We start from the raw sequence: 20,865 nt of genomic DNA on the forward strand, positions 1-20,865 counted from the left end.
AACACTTTTGTCTATTTGCTCCCATTTTTCACAAATTCAAATACAATACTTTTTCTATGCACAGAAAGGCTTATTTCTCTCAGAATGTGTTAAAAAACGTGCTTAAATCCGTAGCTAATAGTGAGCACTTCTCCTTTGCCAATCCTGAATATGCTGATTATAAACAGCATGATTATTGCATTATGCTTTGGGCTGGTCACAAAAGAAGGGCCACTCTAAAAGGTGTAGTTTTATCACACACAAACACAACACAATATGATAAGGTCACTGATGAGTAGCCTACCACTTCAAATCCTTAGGAATATGCATATAGGCTAAACATAATTATGTTTCTTTGCACTTGCATAGTAATGGCTCCTGTAACAAATTTATTGGTTTACTGAGTAAACACCACGCATCCTGAGTGTGTGTGTGTAATGGGAAGCAATGCAGGAAAGGGAAACCAAAACAAAAATCACACATCACACAAGCACACACACACACACACACACACACACACACACACACACACACACACACACACACACACACACACACACACACACACACATGCAAGAAAGTGATCGTTACATGATACAAGTTAAAATCAGGCTATAAGTCTTTATAGCATTGTTGATACAGGATTAAACTAAATATCTTGGATATGGTCATATTACAAACTCACTGCTGAGTCCCTATATTACTTTGGGTCCTAGGTCTGTTCACACACTATGACCCTGAAATGATTTATGACAACTTACATTAATGGCCTATAATTAAGTGCAAGAGGTTGACAAGTGATGTATTAGCATAGGTTTAGGCCATCGGTTTGGGCTCATGTGTGGTGAGTCGAATTTCAAATTGCCAGCCTTGCCAGATTTGAGATGACCCCCCACCTCCCTTTAGGCTGGCTTTGATAGGTGCCTTCACTAACACGAAATAACATCCTTGAGGATCATTTTTCATAGTATCAAGAGCATTCACTGTGTGTGGCCTGTGTGTGTGTGTGTGTGTGTGTGTGTGTGTGTGTGTGTGTGTGTGTGTGTGTGTGTGTGTGTGTGTGTGTGTGTGTGTGTGTGTGTGTGTGTGTGTGTGTGTGTGTGTGTGTGTGTGTGTGTGTTACAGTAACTCAGAAAGAAAACTCTTCTTTTCTTGCACATTGGGCCCCAGCAGTTCTGAATGTGGGGTTAGGGGTGTGGGAACTGCCTGCCCATGTAGTCTACCTGACAACTTGATTTTAATTCTGATGCATTTGATTGTATAAATGTATGATAATCAGTGTTGGGCAAGTTACTTTCAAAATGTAATATACTACATATTACTAGTTACTTTCATTTAAAAGTAATAAGTTACTTTACAATATTACTTTCTGTGTAGAGTAACTCGTTACTTATTACACTACTTTTGCATTACTTTTACCAAAACAACAGCAGCAGTAGAATGACATCGCCGCCCCGGAACATCCCGAAAAATAATTTCAACCACCTTGAAGTCAGTGTAAACAATCCAAAATTCTAAATGTTATTCTTTTCCTTTGTTATTGTCATCTATAGTGGTTATTTGCATAAAAACACATAGTTTGATTATGAAATGATTGTATCTTTTTTAAATATGTGCTTTAATTTAATAAAATGTAACTCAATTTGTAACTTGAGTTACTTGACAAAGTAACTGGTATAATATTACTGAAATCCTATAAGTAATCAGTTATATTACTGGGTTACTGCTAAAAGTAATATATTACATGTAATACGTTACTTTTGTAATGAGTTACCCCCAACACTGATGATAATGCCCCCCCCCCCCATGTGCATACTCAACTGATGCATGCTTTGATCATAAAATGACAAGTATTTTCCATTTTCATTGTCAAGGAATATCCCCAGGGGCCTCAGTCAGGAGGGCCCTAACAACAAGAACAACAGAAAATAATATTTCAAACATACATAAGACATACAAATAAATACAAACAGATAAAGTGAACATTTAATAAATAAGAAACATGGGTGCAGGGGGGGGGGGGGGGGATTAGTCAGGGCAGGGGGCAATGTTTAAGGGGTTAAAGTGTTCTATGATAGAATTATATTTATGAAAAGAAAATTGCAGAGTTGCCTTTCACTGAGAATCTGATCTTCTCTAGGCAAACTATAGTCTATTTTAGAATTGAATCAAATGCCACATGTTCCAGACCTAAAGTGTGGTGTTTTCCTCAGGGAACAAGCCTATAACCTGTAGGATCTTCACAGCACATTCATATTTTATATCATTTGACTCCAATATTCAATCAAACAAGCCTGATATCAGGCTGAATTGTCAACTCGTTGCATTTCCATCTTCAGAAGGCAGCCAAAATTCAACTGGGTGGAGTGGGCGGAGTCAAAGGTCTGGACGCAGACAGCCAAACAAACATGAGGTGTAAACATCGTAAATGAGTGCAGGTAGGTAGGTAGCCTACTTGAGAGCTTAATGCACCAGAGTGTAAAAACAGTCCTCTCATCTCTACCATTGTAACTTAAACACCACTGGTCTAATGGTTAGACTGACAGTCCCAACTGAAAGGTCACAGGTGTTATATCTGTATCAGCCACCTGAGCAAGACACTGAACTCCTGCCTGCTCACTCATTGTAAGCCATATTGTAAGTTCAGCTAAATGCCTGACATTATTTTCCAATGTTTTTCTGGTCAGTTATCAGGGTTGTAAAGTTGTTACTCTTTAAATATCTAATAGGAGCAGGACAGGTTAGGCTAGTGATGCTGATCCAGGTTGTCTGGTCAAGCCCCATCACCTTATCACAGCCATCCAGGCTATGTTTGCACTTATATTTCAAATAACATCATCTGGTGGGGCATTTTCATTTTTTCTGTCCATGAGAAACCAGCTGCTCTACAAACCAACCCGGTTGGTCCAACCGACTGCATGGCAACCGGGTCCAGCTTGTGATGATAGGTAAGTTAATTAAACTGTTCTTTTCCATTTCATTGCTAAAGCCAAGCACTGGCCCTGAACTATATAAAAAATAAACACAAATATGAAGTTGTTCTGGATAGAAAATAACCTTGTGTAAAGGCTTAAGCTGTAAAAAGTAAACGGCACCACCCAGTGGCCATGTGAATAATGCAGGGGAGGCAGCCTCTGGTTTGTTTGTTGATGCCTACAAAGGAAGTGCCATCTCATGTCAGGAAGAACCCAGGGCTTGACCATTTAACATTTACACTGATGCTCATATCAGTGTCACTTCAACACATGGCTGTTACTGACATCAAACCTGAGACTTTCTGGTTACAGGACAGTCTCTCAAACTCTGGCAGCAATCACCAGTTAAATACCTTTATGGTCGAAAAACATGTGATCAAAGTATGTGACAATTATGTGTATGTGCTTGACTTCTAATGATGTCCTCTCCTGACTTTGCCTTCTCGGGACTGTAGGTGGTACCACTGGTGCTGTAAGCTCAAAAGAAATCTCAGTAGCACAAAGAAATGTTTGTAGAATACACAGGTGATGGTTAAACATATGCTTTACTGGTCAAAATTCATTTGGTCAGATAGGAATGGGTATTAAAGATTCTAACAGTAGCCTATTACTAGTTAGGGATACTGCTTATCGTTCTAGTACTTAAACGGTATTCTTTTTGTTAAGAATAGAATTTGCCTTATTTAACAAAACAGTTGCAAAATCTCTAAATGGGTATGTTCATGAATTCAATCTAACCATTTGATCTCAGACAGACCACATCAGAGCACTCTGGACAGAGCGTCAACAGATTTTACTCACAAAATATAACAAATAAAATATGATGCATTATTATTCATTAAACTATCCAGTATTAACATTTTTGTAGCAATAATAGGAAATCTATTTTCATAATCTCCATAGCACCCGTGCAAGTGGATACATATTTATCTTAGCACAGAATCTTTTTTAATAGCATGCTAGCAAAACTGTAGCCATGTACACCCCTGCTTCTGGGTTGAAACATCAGATATGGTTAAATAAAATACACACTGCATGAACATCAACTTCCGAGAACGTAGTTCTTCACTTCAGTTCACCTACTGTAGGTGTCTAGTGCCAGTGCAGAAAACAGAAGAAATTGATTTTTGATTCACTTTTTTTTAATGCAAAATGATAAAAATAGATTCTGTATAGTTTTATACTATACAATATAAATCTCTAAAAGGAAAAAAAGGAAACCAAAATTGCAGGCCATCTCAATAATAATAATAATATTAATAACAATAATGCAAAAAAAAAAAAAAAAAAAAAAGGAGAAAAAATAAATTCAAGAATAAAAACAATTAAGTCAAGTCTGGGTAGAGAAAGTGCTTCCAGTGTAAAAACACCTTGTCTAGAACCAGTGTGGATGAGGAGTTGCAACAGTACTGCAGTATTTTGGAGGCGTCCAGCAATGCGTCCTAAAGCATTGTTGCTAAAACTTCACAGTCCTTCACATTGCATACTTTTGAGTCCATTCTCTGGCTGTTTTGTTGTACCTATAGGAGGGGAGAAACATAATGCAAGGTGGGGTTTTAGAGGAGTAGTTCACTGATTTAACCTTTCCCTGATGTCGAAAAACGTACGCTTTCATACTCACTTTTGTTTGTCTGATTTATAGATGTGTGCAATGTCTGGGACCAGAGGGTCATCTGGATTTGGGTCGCATAGCAAAGAGCATATGGATAACAAAACTGTAGAGAGAAAAATAAAGACCAATAATCAATATTTTAGATTTTACATACACAATGCACTGGAACTTGCAATGAAAAGAAAGATGACCTCTCCTCTTGTTAACGAATTCTCCCTATTTAACAATAAATGCCCAAAACGGCACACTTTTAGTGGTTAATTCACAGTTGTCAGTAGGTGTACATAAAAATCCCAACAAAGAATACCATCAGAGATTTTTTTCTAACAATCCCCCTCCACCCCCCATCATATAAAACCTGCAATTTCACAACTTTCAAACAAGTGGCAACATGGTGCAGTGATTCATTGTTGGGTGTTCAACCCTGAAAATCCTGTTTCCTTTGTCTATGACACTGTGGTTGTGTCCCAGTGGCTGGAATTAATTCATGATGGAGAATCTGGAATTTGTGATAGCCCAAGAGTATGTGCATTTTTTATTTATTTTTTTACAGTGGATTACTTAACCAAGTATACTGAGCATACAATGGGCTTTACTGCCTCTCTCTTTCTCTGTTTGTTATGGTCCAAACCACCCACTTTTGAACAGGCCATCCCTGTGTTATGTGCCCCAACATCCTGTTTCAACCGGAAATTCCACAATCAAAACACAGCTTCCTCGTGACTTTATATTAAAGCATATCCAGAGCTGCGGTCATGTTAGTTATATACTGTACAGGCATAGATCTTAGTTTACCTTTTGATACTGTGAGCGCAGGTGACCACTGTGACCTTAAGATGTCAAGACAGATGCTGCCATTGCTGTTTATGTTCGGATGATAGATTTTTGTTGTGAAGGCGACCTATGAAAACAAAGCAGAAATGGGTAAAAAAACAACAACTAATATTTAAAGTGGTCGTTGTCTCTGTCAAATGGCATACACTGTACTCAAGTAACATTGATTTCCCCTATCCCCGGCCAATCATCTGCTCTGTGACATAAATCATCTCACCTTCGGTGGCTTAAAGGGGTAGTCCGTGGGGAAGTGAATAGCAAGGAAGAACACTCCTCCATGATATGGGCTGTCGGTCTGAAAGAAGAGGGAAAAGCATTGTTAAAGCAGGCTTGTTATTCACCTTATGTAGCCCCGCCCACTTCGCCCATTGTATCACGACTTCCTGTTCAAAATGCCGACTGTTTTACCTGCTCAAACTAGCCTGACTCACCTGGTCAAACCTAGTTTGACTCACATTATGAGTCAGACTAGGTTTATGAGTCACAGGAAGTGTAAATACAATTGGAACTTCCGATTGTATTTACACTTCCTGTTAGTCTCTCAAGCCAGACGGTCTCTTCTACATAAGGTGAATACCCTCCTATGTTTATATATATATATATATATATATATATATATATATATATATATATATATATATATATATATATAGTGACATTTTGCTGTTGGGGAACATACATTTTAAATTCTTATTTGTCTTTCATTTGTTTAGAGTAGAGGAAATGAGATAAATGGATAAACACAACCTGCTAGCTTGACTATGGGTTAAATCAGTGGTTCCCAAACGTAATGGTTCATTAAGCATCAAAATCAAAAAACATCCAAAAAACTGGTAGTGTCAGGTGTGCGTACGATGCTATAGGCTTGAGTACGTCACCACTGACAGAGTGCACCATTCTATACTTTCCATACAGAACAGAAGGGCTGTAAGTCAACAAAAAAACACTATTGTCTAAAGATCCAGAAGCAGCTTGGTACAAAAAATAAAAACAAATCCAGAAAAAACTCACCGGTCCCATGATTGTAGCTTGCCAGTGAAACACTGCAAAAAAAAACAAAAGAGAAAATCATTGAGAATCTGACAGAAACACACTCCTTGAAAGCATACCTACAATGACAGTAGCAAATTGGAAACTGATTTAGAGATAAATAAATTATGGGTTATAGCCTATAGATCTTACTTACTGTCCTCTCCTACAGGTCCAGCTGAACATTGAGCTGGGGGATCCCTTTGCAGGTCATGCAACTCCTTGTAGTGACAAATAAACAACAAAGTAAACGGTTAGAATCTCTTAATTACATATCACATCGTTAAGGCTTTTTAGCATAATATTTCATGGGAAATTCATCAAGAGAACATTCATTTTTTTAAGGTTCATGTTATTGGATATGTCATAAGACCCGCGGGGCTATAACGTTAATAATATACAAAGACATTAAAAACGCACATTTTAGTAACTTTATACGGCTCGTCCAATAAACGATAAACGTTAGCGAACGCTAAAGGCCTAGGTTGTCTTAACGCTATGTTATGGTAACCTTAGCTAGCTAACTTACAGTATGTTAACCACCGGCTACCATTTAAATGCCATGTCATCAACCTTAATGGCAAGATAAATGGATATTTTGCCCCAAAAAATAGATACCAAGACAGTACATCGTGAACCAAACGTTATTGATATGTACGACACAGTTTAATCAGCCAAGTTTGGTTAACGTTAGCAATGTTAGCGCTAATGTTAGCTAATTTAGATGCCTGCCAGCAGGCTAGCTGCGCTTATTTTTTGTCAGACCAGCCTTTTCTAAACGTTGAGAAATGAAGGAATACACTTACCTTCTGTATTCTTTTCAACGCCATGATTAACCTTTTGACTTGTGGGAAGCTATGGTGTTAAGTTTGACCGCTGTCAGTCACACCTCCGCGGACTATAGTTAAATCGACTACTCGATGATATTTTGTTTTTGAGAAATTGTCGATTTCTTTTGTTTCCGCTTTTTGTTCTACGACGAAGCGTATCGCGTTGTATTCTGGGAATCTGAGTTTTCAGTCCAAGCGCTTAAAGAGACAGTACACATATGTGTGGGCCAAATCAATGGGCGTGAAAGCCACCAGATGGCTCTACTGTTCTTGACCACTCTTTTTTTTTAAGAATTCAAAAACCAGAACCACACACCAGAAAATGAAGGCTAATATAGCCTATTAGCCTACAGTCTGCTGCTCTACTGACATTTAGTTACAGACTGAATTGGGATTTTGACGACACAGAGCATTGAACTGTATACAAATTATCATTATGCTATAACCGAATGTGGTAAATCAGAAAATCAGAAAGAAAAGCAGTGACTGTCCAGCTTAACTCACAAAGGAAATCCATAGGTGTATGTATGTGGCAGTCAAAATGAGCATCCGAGGCACTTTGATATAGCCTACAATTTAATTTGGCTTTAATTAACAGGGATAAACCAATGCGTTTCAACTCACAGAAGACTGTGAGTTGAAATGCATTGGTTTACCCCATTGCATCTGCAGCAGGAGAGTCATCTCACAGTTTGCGCAGTAAAATGATTTATAGCTGTGATATGCATAGTGACATTCTGTTTTATGTATTCCCTAGAATAAAACTGTGCTGATTGGTGTCTGACCTTTAAGGAATAGAACTGTATGTCATCGCCTGCGGGTGGTGGGCTGGTGCACAATGAAGCCCCCACGGGGTTCGGTGAACTCTAGTTCCCAGAGTCTTCCTCCTTGGTTGAATGGCCAGACCTGACTCTGATAAAGCTCCATTAATGAGACACTTGATAAGGGAGGTCAGGGGTGAAGGAGGAGGCATCATTATGCACAGCATTGTTTACCAAAATGGGTGTACATCTGACAGTAAGCCTATTACCCCCAAACTTAACATGGACACACAACTGAGAAATAGAACACAGGCACAAGCTAGATCAACAATGCTGGTGTTAATATCAGTTTTATCACTATGGCTTGCTAATCAAATTGCACAATTTCAATATCTGCAAAGCTTTGTGATGATAAGCTCATCCTTGAGATAACAGTAGCGCACATTTTTGAATCATAATAAAATAAATGAACAGAGGCCACACAGAGCAGGGCAGAATATATCACAACACCTTACTTACTTAATTAATATCTGACTGGAAATCTTCCAGCAAAGCAGAGTGTAAAAAAGTGCTTGTTTAAGAACATTCCATCACTTTATAAACCTCTCTGCAGGCTTATGTTCCAAAAAAGGGATCTAGATAAAAATGTTTATTTAGAGAATTATACTTGTTAAATAAGAGCTATTTTGGAACCTTGATTTTCCTGGCTACCTCCATCATTTAAACTCTTAATAAAAAGCAAAATGACCAGATACGAGTTGTGGTCCGTTGATATTAGCTCAGTATCTTACATGACTCTTAATATCTCTTGCTATTTTGATTTGTAATCTATTTTCATTGCAAGGTTTCTAGGCTACAGTAGCCTACCGTAGTTCCTTGGTTTCTATGAATGAAATGCTGATGGTGCAGCCCAAGGGAAAACTGAATGGACTGAATGTTTGGGTGTCTACCTTGCAGAGGACAGACACTGTCGCCCTGGCAGAGAAAAGGGGGGGGGGGGGGGGGGGGCGGGCACAGAAGACAGATAAACAGACATGGGGGGCACATCTGTCATTTTTCACCTTTCACGCCTCGCCTGCTGCGGGCGTCCAAGCCACAGATTGATGAAGCATGGCAACAGATAGTTAACAGATGACCATTTATTTTTGTCAGGATAGCTACTGTACACAGACAGGCAGCCGTGACTGATACTATTTCACACCAAATAACTGTAAAATAGAGCTAAATTAAGCGTTGCATTTGAGTGAGCTACATTTACACTGGGGAGGAACTCACTTGGAGCTCCTCTGCATACCAATAGCTATTCATTTTAATGACATAAATGCTAATCTGGTTTCTTTGGGCTACCTCGGTATGATTAAAATTCTGCTATGGTATTGTGAGAAAAGACCATTATCGGATGTGTTCCTGAATAATGCAACATTGTGGCATTGTGTGTCTAATGCTAATTGAGAGCAAAAAAAGAAGAAGAAGAAAAAATAAGAAATAAAATAAAATGGAGAAAAGTTTGGGATAAGATTTGCTTCAAAACAAGTTTCGCCTCTCCTCCTGATTCTTATACATAGATCTACAGAAGAGGTTTTGCTCCTCAAATGTCTTAATTAACATAATTAATTGACCATAACCTTTGACCGTCACCCAGCCTGAAAGAGAGAGCCGACATTGAGATCTAATGAAGGCAATATCTGCTGTGCCTCAGTATTGATGTTCATTATCATGTTCTGATTATGACGATCAAAATGGAAAGCCTATTACATCAATTAAAACATGAAAAAAAAATTGATTGCAAAGCCCAAAGCCAGTGAATTAAAGCACTATACTATAATGTCATTAAGAAACAATAATCAGGAACTGCTCTATTGAGAGTTAATGAAAGGAACTTTGGGCACTTAGATTAAGCATCATTACCATTGACTGTATATAAATATGGACACCATGTCAGCTCCCAGAAAGTTAAAGCCAAAACATCTCGATTTCCCTCTGGTGGGTCGTTATGGTATAAGTCATAAATCCTGCCTCCTCCATGGGACATGAGCCAACTAAACAATCAAAGTCAAAAGGCTCTTTCATACACAGATCGCGCAAAAATTTCCGTTTAGGAGTCCCGTAAAGCCAGCCGCCTCGCCACAGAAATTGCTTTCACACAGAGCCAAGCAGCACGGCCACATTACCGTGCTGCTGTGTACTTTCAGGTGAAATCCCCCGCTCCCGGATTGAAAGGCGAGCGGAGGGATTTCCTGCTCCTCCTAGCCCAAATGAATATTTTCATAGGTTAGTGTAGCCTAGGCTACTGTATGATAAACAAATTCATTCAACAAGACTTCCCTCCTAGTCCGCTGAGCAGGGAGGATAGTGCACTCGCATGGTGGGCGGGCAGATCGATATGGTGTCCTACTAAAATTGGAACGATACACGACCGCCCGCATATCAAACAGCTGCAGTCTGCATAACGTTCGTCGGGGGAATAGTATAGGCTATAAATGCACATGACTACTTAACGTTAGTAGTTTTTGTAAGGGAATGCACAGAGCTGATTTCGAGAGGGAATAACCTCAGACCAACTCGCCACAGACAGCTATAGCCCTCTGAAGCTTATTATTATATCCGTTAATTGTAGCCTTCCTACTAATGTCAACATCGTTTGAGCATAAAGCCTAACCGCACGGAGCATTCCTCCTGGCGCCCCTGCAGTCATGATTGTATAGGCTACTTTTTTTACTTTCACTCCTGCACTTTCTTGATACATGAGGTGATTTCCCCTGTAATTTTTTTTATGAATGAGCAGACCATTCACACCTTTTCCGGCTCGCTGCGACGACGCTTTCAAAAGGAGGCGGGTTGCCAGGTAACCCGGCGCTGTTACTACCTCCCGTCGCGGGACACAAGGCGTAAAACAATTGTCCACCAAAGCGCATTCACGACTTTCACATCGGAGGCGCTAATCCTATTTTCCGTGCATTTTTCGGCTTTCAAGGCCGGTGTGAAAGAGCCTAAAATTCCCCCAAAGATGGTTTCTGTCATTTTAGGAATACTGGTGTAGTGGATTACCTGTTCCTGTGTGAATGGCTATTTAGTCAGGCCTCGCTCACAGAGTTGGCATGCAGCCTGTCCTCTCTCTTCCTAGAGGGTTGCCATAGTCCACTTCTCTGCTGATTCCATCTCCGCCCAGGTATGCTACTGCACTCTGGAGCTCTCCATGGTGCTGAACCTGCGTTGCCTCATTTTGGCCACTAATGAGCCATTTTTGCCCAAATTTTAGTTGACCCTAATTAGCTAATTACAAAATCTGGTTCCGTTAGGTCACCCGCAGGGGGGCTCTTTACTTCCTGAAAGATTCAGTGGTCACATGTAAAATGACAGCTGTGGCTGAACACAATTTCTGCTCACTCACATTCACCTTATGTACCAACACAGGGGTCAGCCCGTTACTTCCTGTTGTGTTTACACTTCCTGTGACAGTACAGTACTAGTGAGCAGGTAAAACAGATGGTGTTTTGAACAGGAAGTCATAACACAACTGGGTCAAGTGGGTGGGGCTACATAAGGTGAATAGGATAGTTCTTATCATGCTGATGTATGTTCAAATGCAAAAAATTTCTGATAAGTAGGCTACTGTATGTTTTTAAATAGTTATTTGATGATATGAAAAGGGCTGATTGACAGCTGTGACAGCCACTCTTAAACCTCCATCAGACGGCGGCATGGCTGAGGGGGCTCAGCCCCGACTCATGCTGATGAGATATTTTGGCTTCATTTTTGCATAGCGGTAGGAGGTGGAGACACGCCGTCCATCCTATGTCAGTGGTTATTACCAGCCATGTGAGTCTGTGTGTCTGTGTGTGTGTGTGTGTGTGTGTGTGTGTGTGCGTGCGTGCGTGCGCGCGTGTGTGTGTGTGTGTGTGTGTGTGTGTGTGTGTGTGTGATCATGGCAAAATGTGGTCCTCCTCGAAGTAATGAGAAGAACTGTAATGGGGGAACAACCACAGAAGTGGTTTTGACTACTTTTCCAGGTATTTAGGTGTCTGTCACACAGACAGATTTGGTCAACGTGATAGCGTCACAATCGTACAAGATGCTGTCATGAAACTTTACAGGTGTATTGAGATCAATTAAGGCCGAGTTCAAAGATGTGTTCCGAGCAAGGGGGTATAGGAAGCAGAGAAGGGGCCATTGCCCCCCCCCCCCCCCCCCGCCCCCCCACATACACACACATTACGCCCCTGGCCCACATTCATTTTAACACGAAGGGTTGTCTTTTGATTACACATTCAAATCAGCCGTGACTATATTTGAAGAGTTTATTTTCAAAAAGGTAAACCAAAATGACAACCACTAGCCTGCCTATCCCATATTTACTGCTGACATGTTATTGCACATTTTGGGTAGGCTACTGATGTTAATCTCAAGACTTTCCCTATAAATAGATCATTTTTGGGCACAGGCTGATTTGTTTTTCAAATAGACCTAATGCCTGTCTCATTAATTTCTGGTAGCCCCCCTCCCCACTAGCCCCTCCCCCCCAACACACACACACACACACACACACACACACTTGCATGCATTTTCACTTGGGAATGTCCAAGCTCAAGGAATGCCGCCTGAACTCTGATTAGATTTACCCCTCAGGCTATATAGGCTATTGTCTGGATCTTTCAGATATTAGCATAATTATTCTGATTATCTTAACAAGCTTTTCAGAATTTCAGATTCTACAAATTTGAAAAACAAAAAAAACAAAACGTAGCAATATTTCTAAAAAAGAAACTGGTTGTAGTAGTATTATAGGCTAAATTATTCCTTTCACGCGATTGGTTATGGATCGATGCGCGTTCGCGGAGGAGGTCTGACGTTGCGCGCCTGTGCTTTCGAGCATCATTTCGACAGGAGAGAGAGGAGAGAGAGAGAGAGAGAGAGAGAGAGAGAGAGAGAGAGAGGAGAGAGGAGAGAGAGAGAGAGAGAGGAGAGAGAGAGCTGTAGACTACCAACCAAGTCTCCACCGAATGCCTTGCCTGCCTCTTCCCGTTGCCAATGAATTATCCTCGCATTCCTATGTCAGCCAGTTGACATACTGAACGCAAGGCATAGGCTTTCCACTTCTGCATCGTATCGCGGGTGTGCGCGTCTTTCAGGTAAGGTAAGCCGCCGCCGCTCTGCACCGACGTTGCCGTGTTGTTGTGCATATTTTTCGTGCATTTCGTGATAAACGAGAGACACCGATTTACGGGTGCGGGTGTTTTGCGGTAGCTGTCCACGGTTCTGAAACGGGCAGTGTGGAGGAGAAGAAAGATGCATGTTGCGAGGTTACATGACTTTGCTGTTTGCAGGATGCATGTAGGCTATTTAGTGTTGCAGACGAGGGTGTCGTGTAGGTGTCTTTAGCGGCGAAGACAGAAATGACGAACCTATACCGTGCGCATACGATAGCCGTTGCATTTCCACCGTCTCACACATTTTGATTTTTACCCCGAATGGCTGTTTTTTAAGCTCTATTCCAGCCTATCTCTTTGATGGAGAGTGTGTTATTTTACCGCATAGCCTACCGCTTATAGTTCTCATCTATTCGTCTTGTCAATGCCGTCCCACACAATCCACCCGTAGTTTGTTTCCGTTAAGACGTCGAGCCAAGATTGGCCATCGAATCCTCCAATGTCAACAAAGAGTGACGGCGTTATGACTATGTGAGCTCTATCGATTCTTCAACACACAAGAATCCATCTCAGAAAATGATGCTACTGTAACAGCCTCATCCTGCACACTCACAGTGAATGGTAACTGTCATTGGTGCCTTTATAATGTTCACATTCATTGTGATGAATGGGGATTCATTCACATGATGCCTGTGTGTTTCATTTCATGTCAGCCTCTTGTTTTGCAATTGCACCTTGTCTTTAAAATAAATGTCCTTGTCGAGACCTTGTCAAAGAAGAACACGTGCATCCAGATTGGAAAGCGACACATCCGTTCTCTGTGTGTCTGTTGTTGAAATGTGATCTAGGCCAAGGTATGCAAATCGCTCTCTTCTTGGCAAGTCCTGTTTTCGTGTGTCCCATTGTTCTTCTGCTGAAGTGAAATGTCCCCTTCTGTCCACAATAGGAGCACCTGACATTTGCTGTGGAAGATTAGCCTACTGGATCATGGCACAGACCAACAGTGTCGGGCAGGGAACCAACGGGGTAGCAGACGAGTCCCCCAACATGATAGTGTACAGAAAGGTAAGGCAGCTGCTATTGAGTGTGTGTGGATGATGTGTGTGTGCGTGTGTGGATGATATGTGTGTGCGTGTGTGTGTGTGTGTGTGTGTGTGTGTGTGCGTGTGTGTGTGTGTGTGCGTGTGTGTGTGTGTGTGTGTGTGTGTGTGTGTGTGAGTGTGTGTGTGTGTGTGTACGCGTGCATGTGCGTTTGTGTGCGTGCGTACATGCTTATGCGTTTGAGTCAAAGTCTCCCTTGCATTAATTTGATGATGAGCTGTGTGATGGAAACAGTGCGTCCACCATTGCAAGGCAGTGTTTTGTGTCATCAAGGTTGATTCTGGGCTTTAAGGAGGACATTCAACATTTAATCATGTGACTCTAGTTCATTTGCATTTCACCTCAGACACAAGACAGCCGAGATCTATGAAGGATTTTGAATTCTAACAGGCTCACCAGCATATGGTGTGTTGTGTTTCTGACTTGGATTGTGGTTGTTTTGATTCATCAAAACGTTCTAAATCCCTCCTGTACTGTACAGTCAACCTAGTGAAATCATCTAGCAGCGCTCCCGTTGGCGAAAAGCTGAAATGTTGTTCATCTTTCTAGCAAATCGAGGTAAATTCCAGACTTGAAAGCAGTGTGCCGTCTTGTCGGAGGTGAGATGCAAATGAACTAGAGTCACATGATCAAATGTTTCATGTCCTATTTAACGCTACATCAAGCTGAGCGTGGAGAGAACATGCGATTTTTGTATCACAGTATGCATACAGATTCAGATGCACACACACACACACACACACACACACACACACACACACACAGACACACACACACACACACACACACACACACACACACACACACAGACACACACACACACACACACACACACTCGGAGACACACCGAGACACATGTTCTAGTTGACACCGTTGGCTGTTATAACCAGCATGTTGGAGGATGAAGTCCTAACCGATTGACATTAATGGGAGCAAAACAAAGCCACAGGCTTTTAATGCTCGTTATACTGCCAGTGCAGTATTTCTTTATGTGTTAGATCTCATACATCTGAGCATTAGAGAAAGAGAGAGGGGGGGAGAAAGAGAGCGAGAGAGAGAGAGAGAGAGAGAGAGAGAGAGGGAGAGAGAGAGAGAGAGAGAGAGAGAGAGAGAGAGGGAGAGAGAGAGAGAGAGGGGGGGAGAGAAATGCTCGCTGACGATATTTCTACAAACATCGAAACAGAGTAATGCAGTAATTGTCTAAAGGGGATATAACAACTCTGGTTTTTGTTGACATGAGACTGATGTCCTTAATGTAATCTTTATATAAAGAAACAATTTAAAACACCTGTGCTATTATCTAGGGAGGGGATATGTGCTAGGCTTATTATGTTGCATTAATTTGGTTGAGTGCCTTTCATCTCCCTGAACAGAAAAAAAACAAACACAATTTAAGGTTAACTGACTAACATGCTATTCTGAAAATTGCATTAACTACCACCGGGAGAGCCTACTGCCCCTGCTAACACTCCTGTTATTTCCTACAATTTAAGATATCCCCCCATTACTTGTAAGTGTAAACCCAGCTGTATGTGTTGCATATTTTCTGCACATTAAATCTAATTCCTAATTCATTTATTCCAGGTGTCATTATTATCTTTATGCTGTTGTGCTTCTGGCCTCTGGTGCAGGTTGCAAATGTAATAAACATGTCATTTACGGTACAGCGCCAGAGCAACATTAGAGATGTATGTAGTCTTCAGGTAACAAGAGGATGTCACGTTCTCCTTCACTGTCAGATGAAGTGATGGTTTTCTCATCTTGCTTGTGGATGACATCTTCCTCACCGCTCAGCAGATGCTCCCATCCCATCTGCGACAGCCTCTGCACACCAGGAAGAGGATACGCTTAGCATGATCTCATAGATTGCCTGTTTTTAAGGGCACACACACACACACACACACACACACACACACGCACACGCACACGCACACGCACACGCACACACACACACACACACACACCGTCTTAAGCAATATTACCGTCGCTGTGCAGCACGATTTACTGGAAGAGTCTCTTTTTACGCCTGGAGTAGAAAGTAGTGCTTGTTATCTCTATAGTCGCCATCTTCCTACAGCAGGAAGACAGCTTCATGTGTTCGATTTCTGACACAGTAGGACAAATATTCAGGATCGTAGAGACGGATGAACGCGTATGGTTTTGTTATGTTTTTGCTGTGGTGATGGTGAGAGAAATCGTGTCCCTTATTTGAATTCATTTCGATGTGAAGCTGTATCATCCATGCAGGAAAACCAGTTGCATCCCGTGAAGAAGAGCATCAATATTGACTGATGGCCTTTCCCGCTATTCAATTACATTTGATGTCTCTTCCTTTCCCTCGCTATTGATCTGTACATCCTTCGTATTCGATCGTGGCATGACGGATTTGTACTCCGATCCGAGCATGCAAATGAGCAGTAAAATGCAAATAGTTTAACCTGTCTTTCGTTCGTTTTGCATCTTTGACCCTCAACATTAGCGCATCACCACAATGGCAAAAGGAGACAAATAAACACAGCACATAGTACAAGCATTTTACAATGTTGTGGCTGCTTGGCCTTCCACCCCACCCTAGAGATTGGAAAACGGAACTTCAGATGGATAGCTTCTGTTTGCCAGAAAACCTTTTCCGACTCACCCAATTCCTCCCTCGTCACCACTTGACCGCACACGGCCCCGGCTCTGCGGACTGACTGACCTAGATACAGTTCAGAAAGAAAGACGGTGCTAAAGTCACAGTGGAGAGACTTTTTCTGTCTCGAGTGAGTTTAACTGAAATTGGAAAAGGTACTGTCTGTAGCCGCGCCGATGCTCCCAGCGTGAACAGGTGCCCCCCGAATGCTCTTCAGATCGAGATGACTTAGCAAGAGGTGTGGGGAAACTCATATTGATTGGGTCGCGCTTAGGGATGGCTATGGTTCCATATTTTCCCCGATACAAGCGATACATCTAAAACGGTGCCGGTGCCTAAACGGTACTTTAAAAAGAATTAAAGCGGTTTTATTAAAAAAAATTAAGAGACTCTAAAGAGGATTTCAAACAATAATTGTATGTCTTATGCCCTAGAATGTTAGTGAAGGTGCGTGCGTGCAGCGCCGGTTTTCGGAGCACCAGAGGGCGGATATTTCACTCAGCAGCTCGGGCATGGCACCTAAATGAGGCACCTAAATCTGCGTTGCAATTCGGTTGTAAAAGTACCGGTACCATATTGGCACCGGGTTTCGGTACCCAACCCTAGTCGTGCTAAGATGGGCTCAATTCCTAACTGGAAGAGATGCACTTATAATCCATGTAGCACAACGTCTTTGATGGAGATGCAGTAATAATGTTGAACTCGGGGAGTTTTCAGTCAGTTGCTCATATCTGCTCTGCTGTTACAGTAGGTTGATGTAATAAGAGCGGAGGGAGTTTTCAGTCAGTTGGTCATATCTGCTCTGCTGTTACAGTAGGTTGATGTAATAAGAGCGGAGGGAGTTTTCAGTCAGTTGCTCATAATCTGCTCTGCTGTTACAGTAGGTTGATGTAATAAGAGCGGAGGGAGTTTTCAGTCAGTTGGTCATATCTGCTCTGCTGTTATAGTAGGTTGATGTAATAAGAGCGGAGGGAGTTTTCAGTCAGTTGGTCATAATCTGCTCTGCTGTTACAGTAGGTTGATGTAATAAGAGCGGAGGGAGTTTTCAGTCAGTTGGTCATATCTGCTCTGCTGTTACAGTAGGTTGATGTAATAAGAGCGGAGGGAGTTTTCAGTCAGTTGCTCATATCTGCTCTGCTGTTATAGTAGGTTGATGTAATAAGAGCGGAGGGAGTTTTCAGTCAGTTGGTCATATCTGCTCTGCTGTTACAGTAGGTTGATGTAATAAGAGCGGAGGGAGTTTTCAGTCAGTTGCTCATATCTGCTCTGCTGTTACAGTAGGTTGATGTAATAAGAGCAGAGGGAGTTTTCTTGGTGAGGACTGGATATCGGGTTAATGGTCTTTCCACTGGGAGCATAGCTCTATATCCTTTCAGTCAATCTGTCTTCCTCTATCTATCTCTCTCTCTCTCTTTCTCTCTCGCTCTCTTTCTCTCGCTCTCTCTCTCTCTCTCTCTCTCGCTGTCTTTCTCTCTCTCTCTCTCTCCATCCACTCTGTCAGTTACGTCTAATGAAAATGGATGGGAGGGGTGAGGTGTTGACCAGATTGCTGTGGAGATGTGTGTGTGTGTGTGTGTGTGTGTGTGTGTACAACCCATGTAACTGAAAACATCTTGCCCGAATCCCAGTGTGGCTTTAGACGTGATCGCAGCACCGCGGACATGATCTTTGTTGCTAGACAGGCGCAGGAAAAATGCAGAGAACACCGCAAAGACCTTTACCTGGCATTCATTGATCTGTCAAAGGCCTTCGACACAGTAAATCGGGACCTGCTGTGGGAAGTACTCGGGACGTTGGGTGTACCACCAAAGTTCCGTAACCTCCTGCGCCAGCTTCATGTCGGGATGCAGGCATGTGTGAGCAACGGTGGCCAACAATCCCCATTTTTCAGTGTGGATGTGGGGGTCAAGCAAGGGTGTGTCCTAGCCCCAACCATATTTAATATGTTCATCTCCATTGTCACCCTCCTGTCCCATAAATACCTGGACCCCACAGACGGGATTGGCATACAGTTCAGGCTGGATGGTAACCTCTTTAACATACGTCGCCTCCAAGCCACCACCAAACTCACCACTCAGCATATCCTGGAGCTACAGTATGCTGATGACTGTGCTTTACTCGCCCACTCACCAGAGTCCCTTCAACGTGCACTAAATGTGGTCGCTTCCCTATACAGTGCCATTGGTCTCCAGATCAACACTAAGAAAACACAAATACTCGTGCAGGAGTTCACTCCCCAGCCAAACACGCCTATCTTCACCCTTGACGGGCATCCATTAGCCACCGTCCCTCACTTCACCTACCTCGGTAGCACCCTGTCATCATCCTGCACCATAGACGATGACGTCCAGGCTCGCATCGGCCTGGCCTCTGCTGCCTTTGGAAGGCTAAGGTCCAGGGTCTTCCAGAATAGGAACCTCACCATCTCCACCAAGGCAGATGTGTATAAGGCAGTTTGCCTCTCCACGCTGCTTTATGGCTCGGAAACCTGGACACCCTACCAGAGGCACATCCACAGTCTAGAAGCCTTCCACATCCGATGCCTCCAAAGGATCCTAGGCTTAACGTGGGAAGACAGGGTGCCCTATACTGAAATCTATGACCGGACCAACACACCCAGCATTACAGGGCTCCTTGGCCAAAAACATCTGAGATGGGTTGGGCATGTGATCCGAATGCCAGCCCACCGTCTACCCCGACAGATCCTGTATGGCCAGCTCCTAGACGGTCAAAGGTCTGCTGGGGGTCAGAAAAAACGGTTCAAGGACCACATTAAAACCCTCCTGAAGAAGTGTGACATCAAACCACCAGCACTAGAGTCCCTGGCTGCTGATCGCCATACCTGGAGCTCAACCTGTCACCAGGGGATCACTCGTCTTCAGGAGAAGTTCACAGAGAGGAGAGTACAGCGGCGTGCACAGCGGCACCAACGTGCCATAGCACCACCGACCACTACTGCTGCCTTCCCCTGCCCCTCCTGTGACAAAATCTGCGGATCACGCATCGGTCTGAGCAGCCACCTGGCTATGCACAGGCGAAAGACATTACAATAACCAACCTCACAAATTCCATTTGGAGCAACGTCATCGTCGACATCGACGGACTGCCATAAGCAAGTAAGTAAGTGTGTGTGTGTGTGTGTGTGTGTGTGTGTGTGTGTGTGTGTGTGTGTGTGTGTGTGTGTGTGTGTGTGTGTGTTTTCTCAAGGACACATAAACACCAGCATCATCTCATATTGGGGGACATATTCATATGTGTGTCAACACTCGTACAGCACCATGCCCGCATCAAATATGCAAAACGCACAGGTACAAGCACTCGTAAACACAGGAAATATATTTAAGCATTTAAGCAGGCAGACATATGCGGTCACACACACACACACACACGCACACGCACACACACACGCACACGCACACACAGCTGGCTTTATGACAATCAGATTGATTAACAAAAATTCTCTGGTGACGGCGAACATTTCATTGCTCAACGCTCACGGAGTAAAAGGGAAACATCAAATATGAATCCCGAGGAAGTTACTAACAACTGATCTGCCCAGGCGGCTCCAATTTATCAACCAAAAACTGCCAATAAAAGGCTTCAACAGATCTGTGTACGGTATGCACGGGGTTGTAGCCAATTACTTTCTATATAAAGCCCTCTATGACGTCTCCCTGCCCATATATTAACCGCACACAGTATCACAGTGGACGACACGTGTGTGCCATGAATAATGTTGTGATGTGTGTGTGTGTGTGTGTGATGTGTGTGTGCGTGCGTGTGTGTGTGCGTGCGTGTGTGTGCGTGTGTGTGCGTGTGTGTGCGCGCGCGTGCGTGCGTGCGTACTGTATGTAGGCCGAATGTTGCAGAGAGAGAGTATTGAATTTTTCATGCAGGCCTAAAACAGCTCGGGCGAAGCTCATAGCCACTCAGCAGGAGGACAGAACATCTTCTCGCACTAGCTG

General features: G+C 42.7%; 2 protein-coding genes across 2 annotated transcripts in view; one reads left to right on the forward strand and one right to left on the reverse strand.

The window, feature by feature from the left end:
• Positions 1–3,593: 3,593 nt before the first annotated feature.
• On the reverse strand, positions 3,594–7,380 carry LOC310788929 (ubiquitin-conjugating enzyme E2 D4-like). The gene is made up of 7 exons (XM_083650517.1): positions 7,236–7,380; positions 6,587–6,650; positions 6,412–6,443; positions 5,618–5,695; positions 5,362–5,467; positions 4,576–4,669; positions 3,594–4,474 (listed from the first exon to the last, which is right to left on the reverse strand). Exons 1-7 carry the CDS (start codon positions 7,257–7,259, stop codon positions 4,429–4,431), a joined length of 444 nt encoding a protein of 147 aa, XP_083506643.1. The 5' UTR covers positions 7,260–7,380; the 3' UTR covers positions 3,594–4,428.
• A 6,738-nt stretch (positions 7,381–14,118) lies between these two features.
• rgs7a (regulator of G protein signaling 7a) overlaps positions 14,119–20,865 on the forward strand; it is a gene marked incomplete at its 3' end in the record, with an annotated part of 70,806 nt that continues 64,059 nt past the window's right edge. Inside the window, exon 1 of the mRNA XM_083650515.1 lies at positions 14,119–14,232. Coding sequence (XP_083506641.1) covers positions 14,155–14,232 — 78 coding nt within the window. The 5' untranslated portion in view covers positions 14,119–14,154. The remainder of the gene's footprint in view (positions 14,233–20,865) is intronic.

This window comes from Poromitra crassiceps (genome assembly GCF_964638095.1).
Source record: "Poromitra crassiceps genome assembly, chromosome: 14".
In the NCBI taxonomy this organism is placed as follows: domain Eukaryota; kingdom Metazoa; phylum Chordata; class Actinopteri; order Beryciformes; family Melamphaidae; genus Poromitra; species Poromitra crassiceps.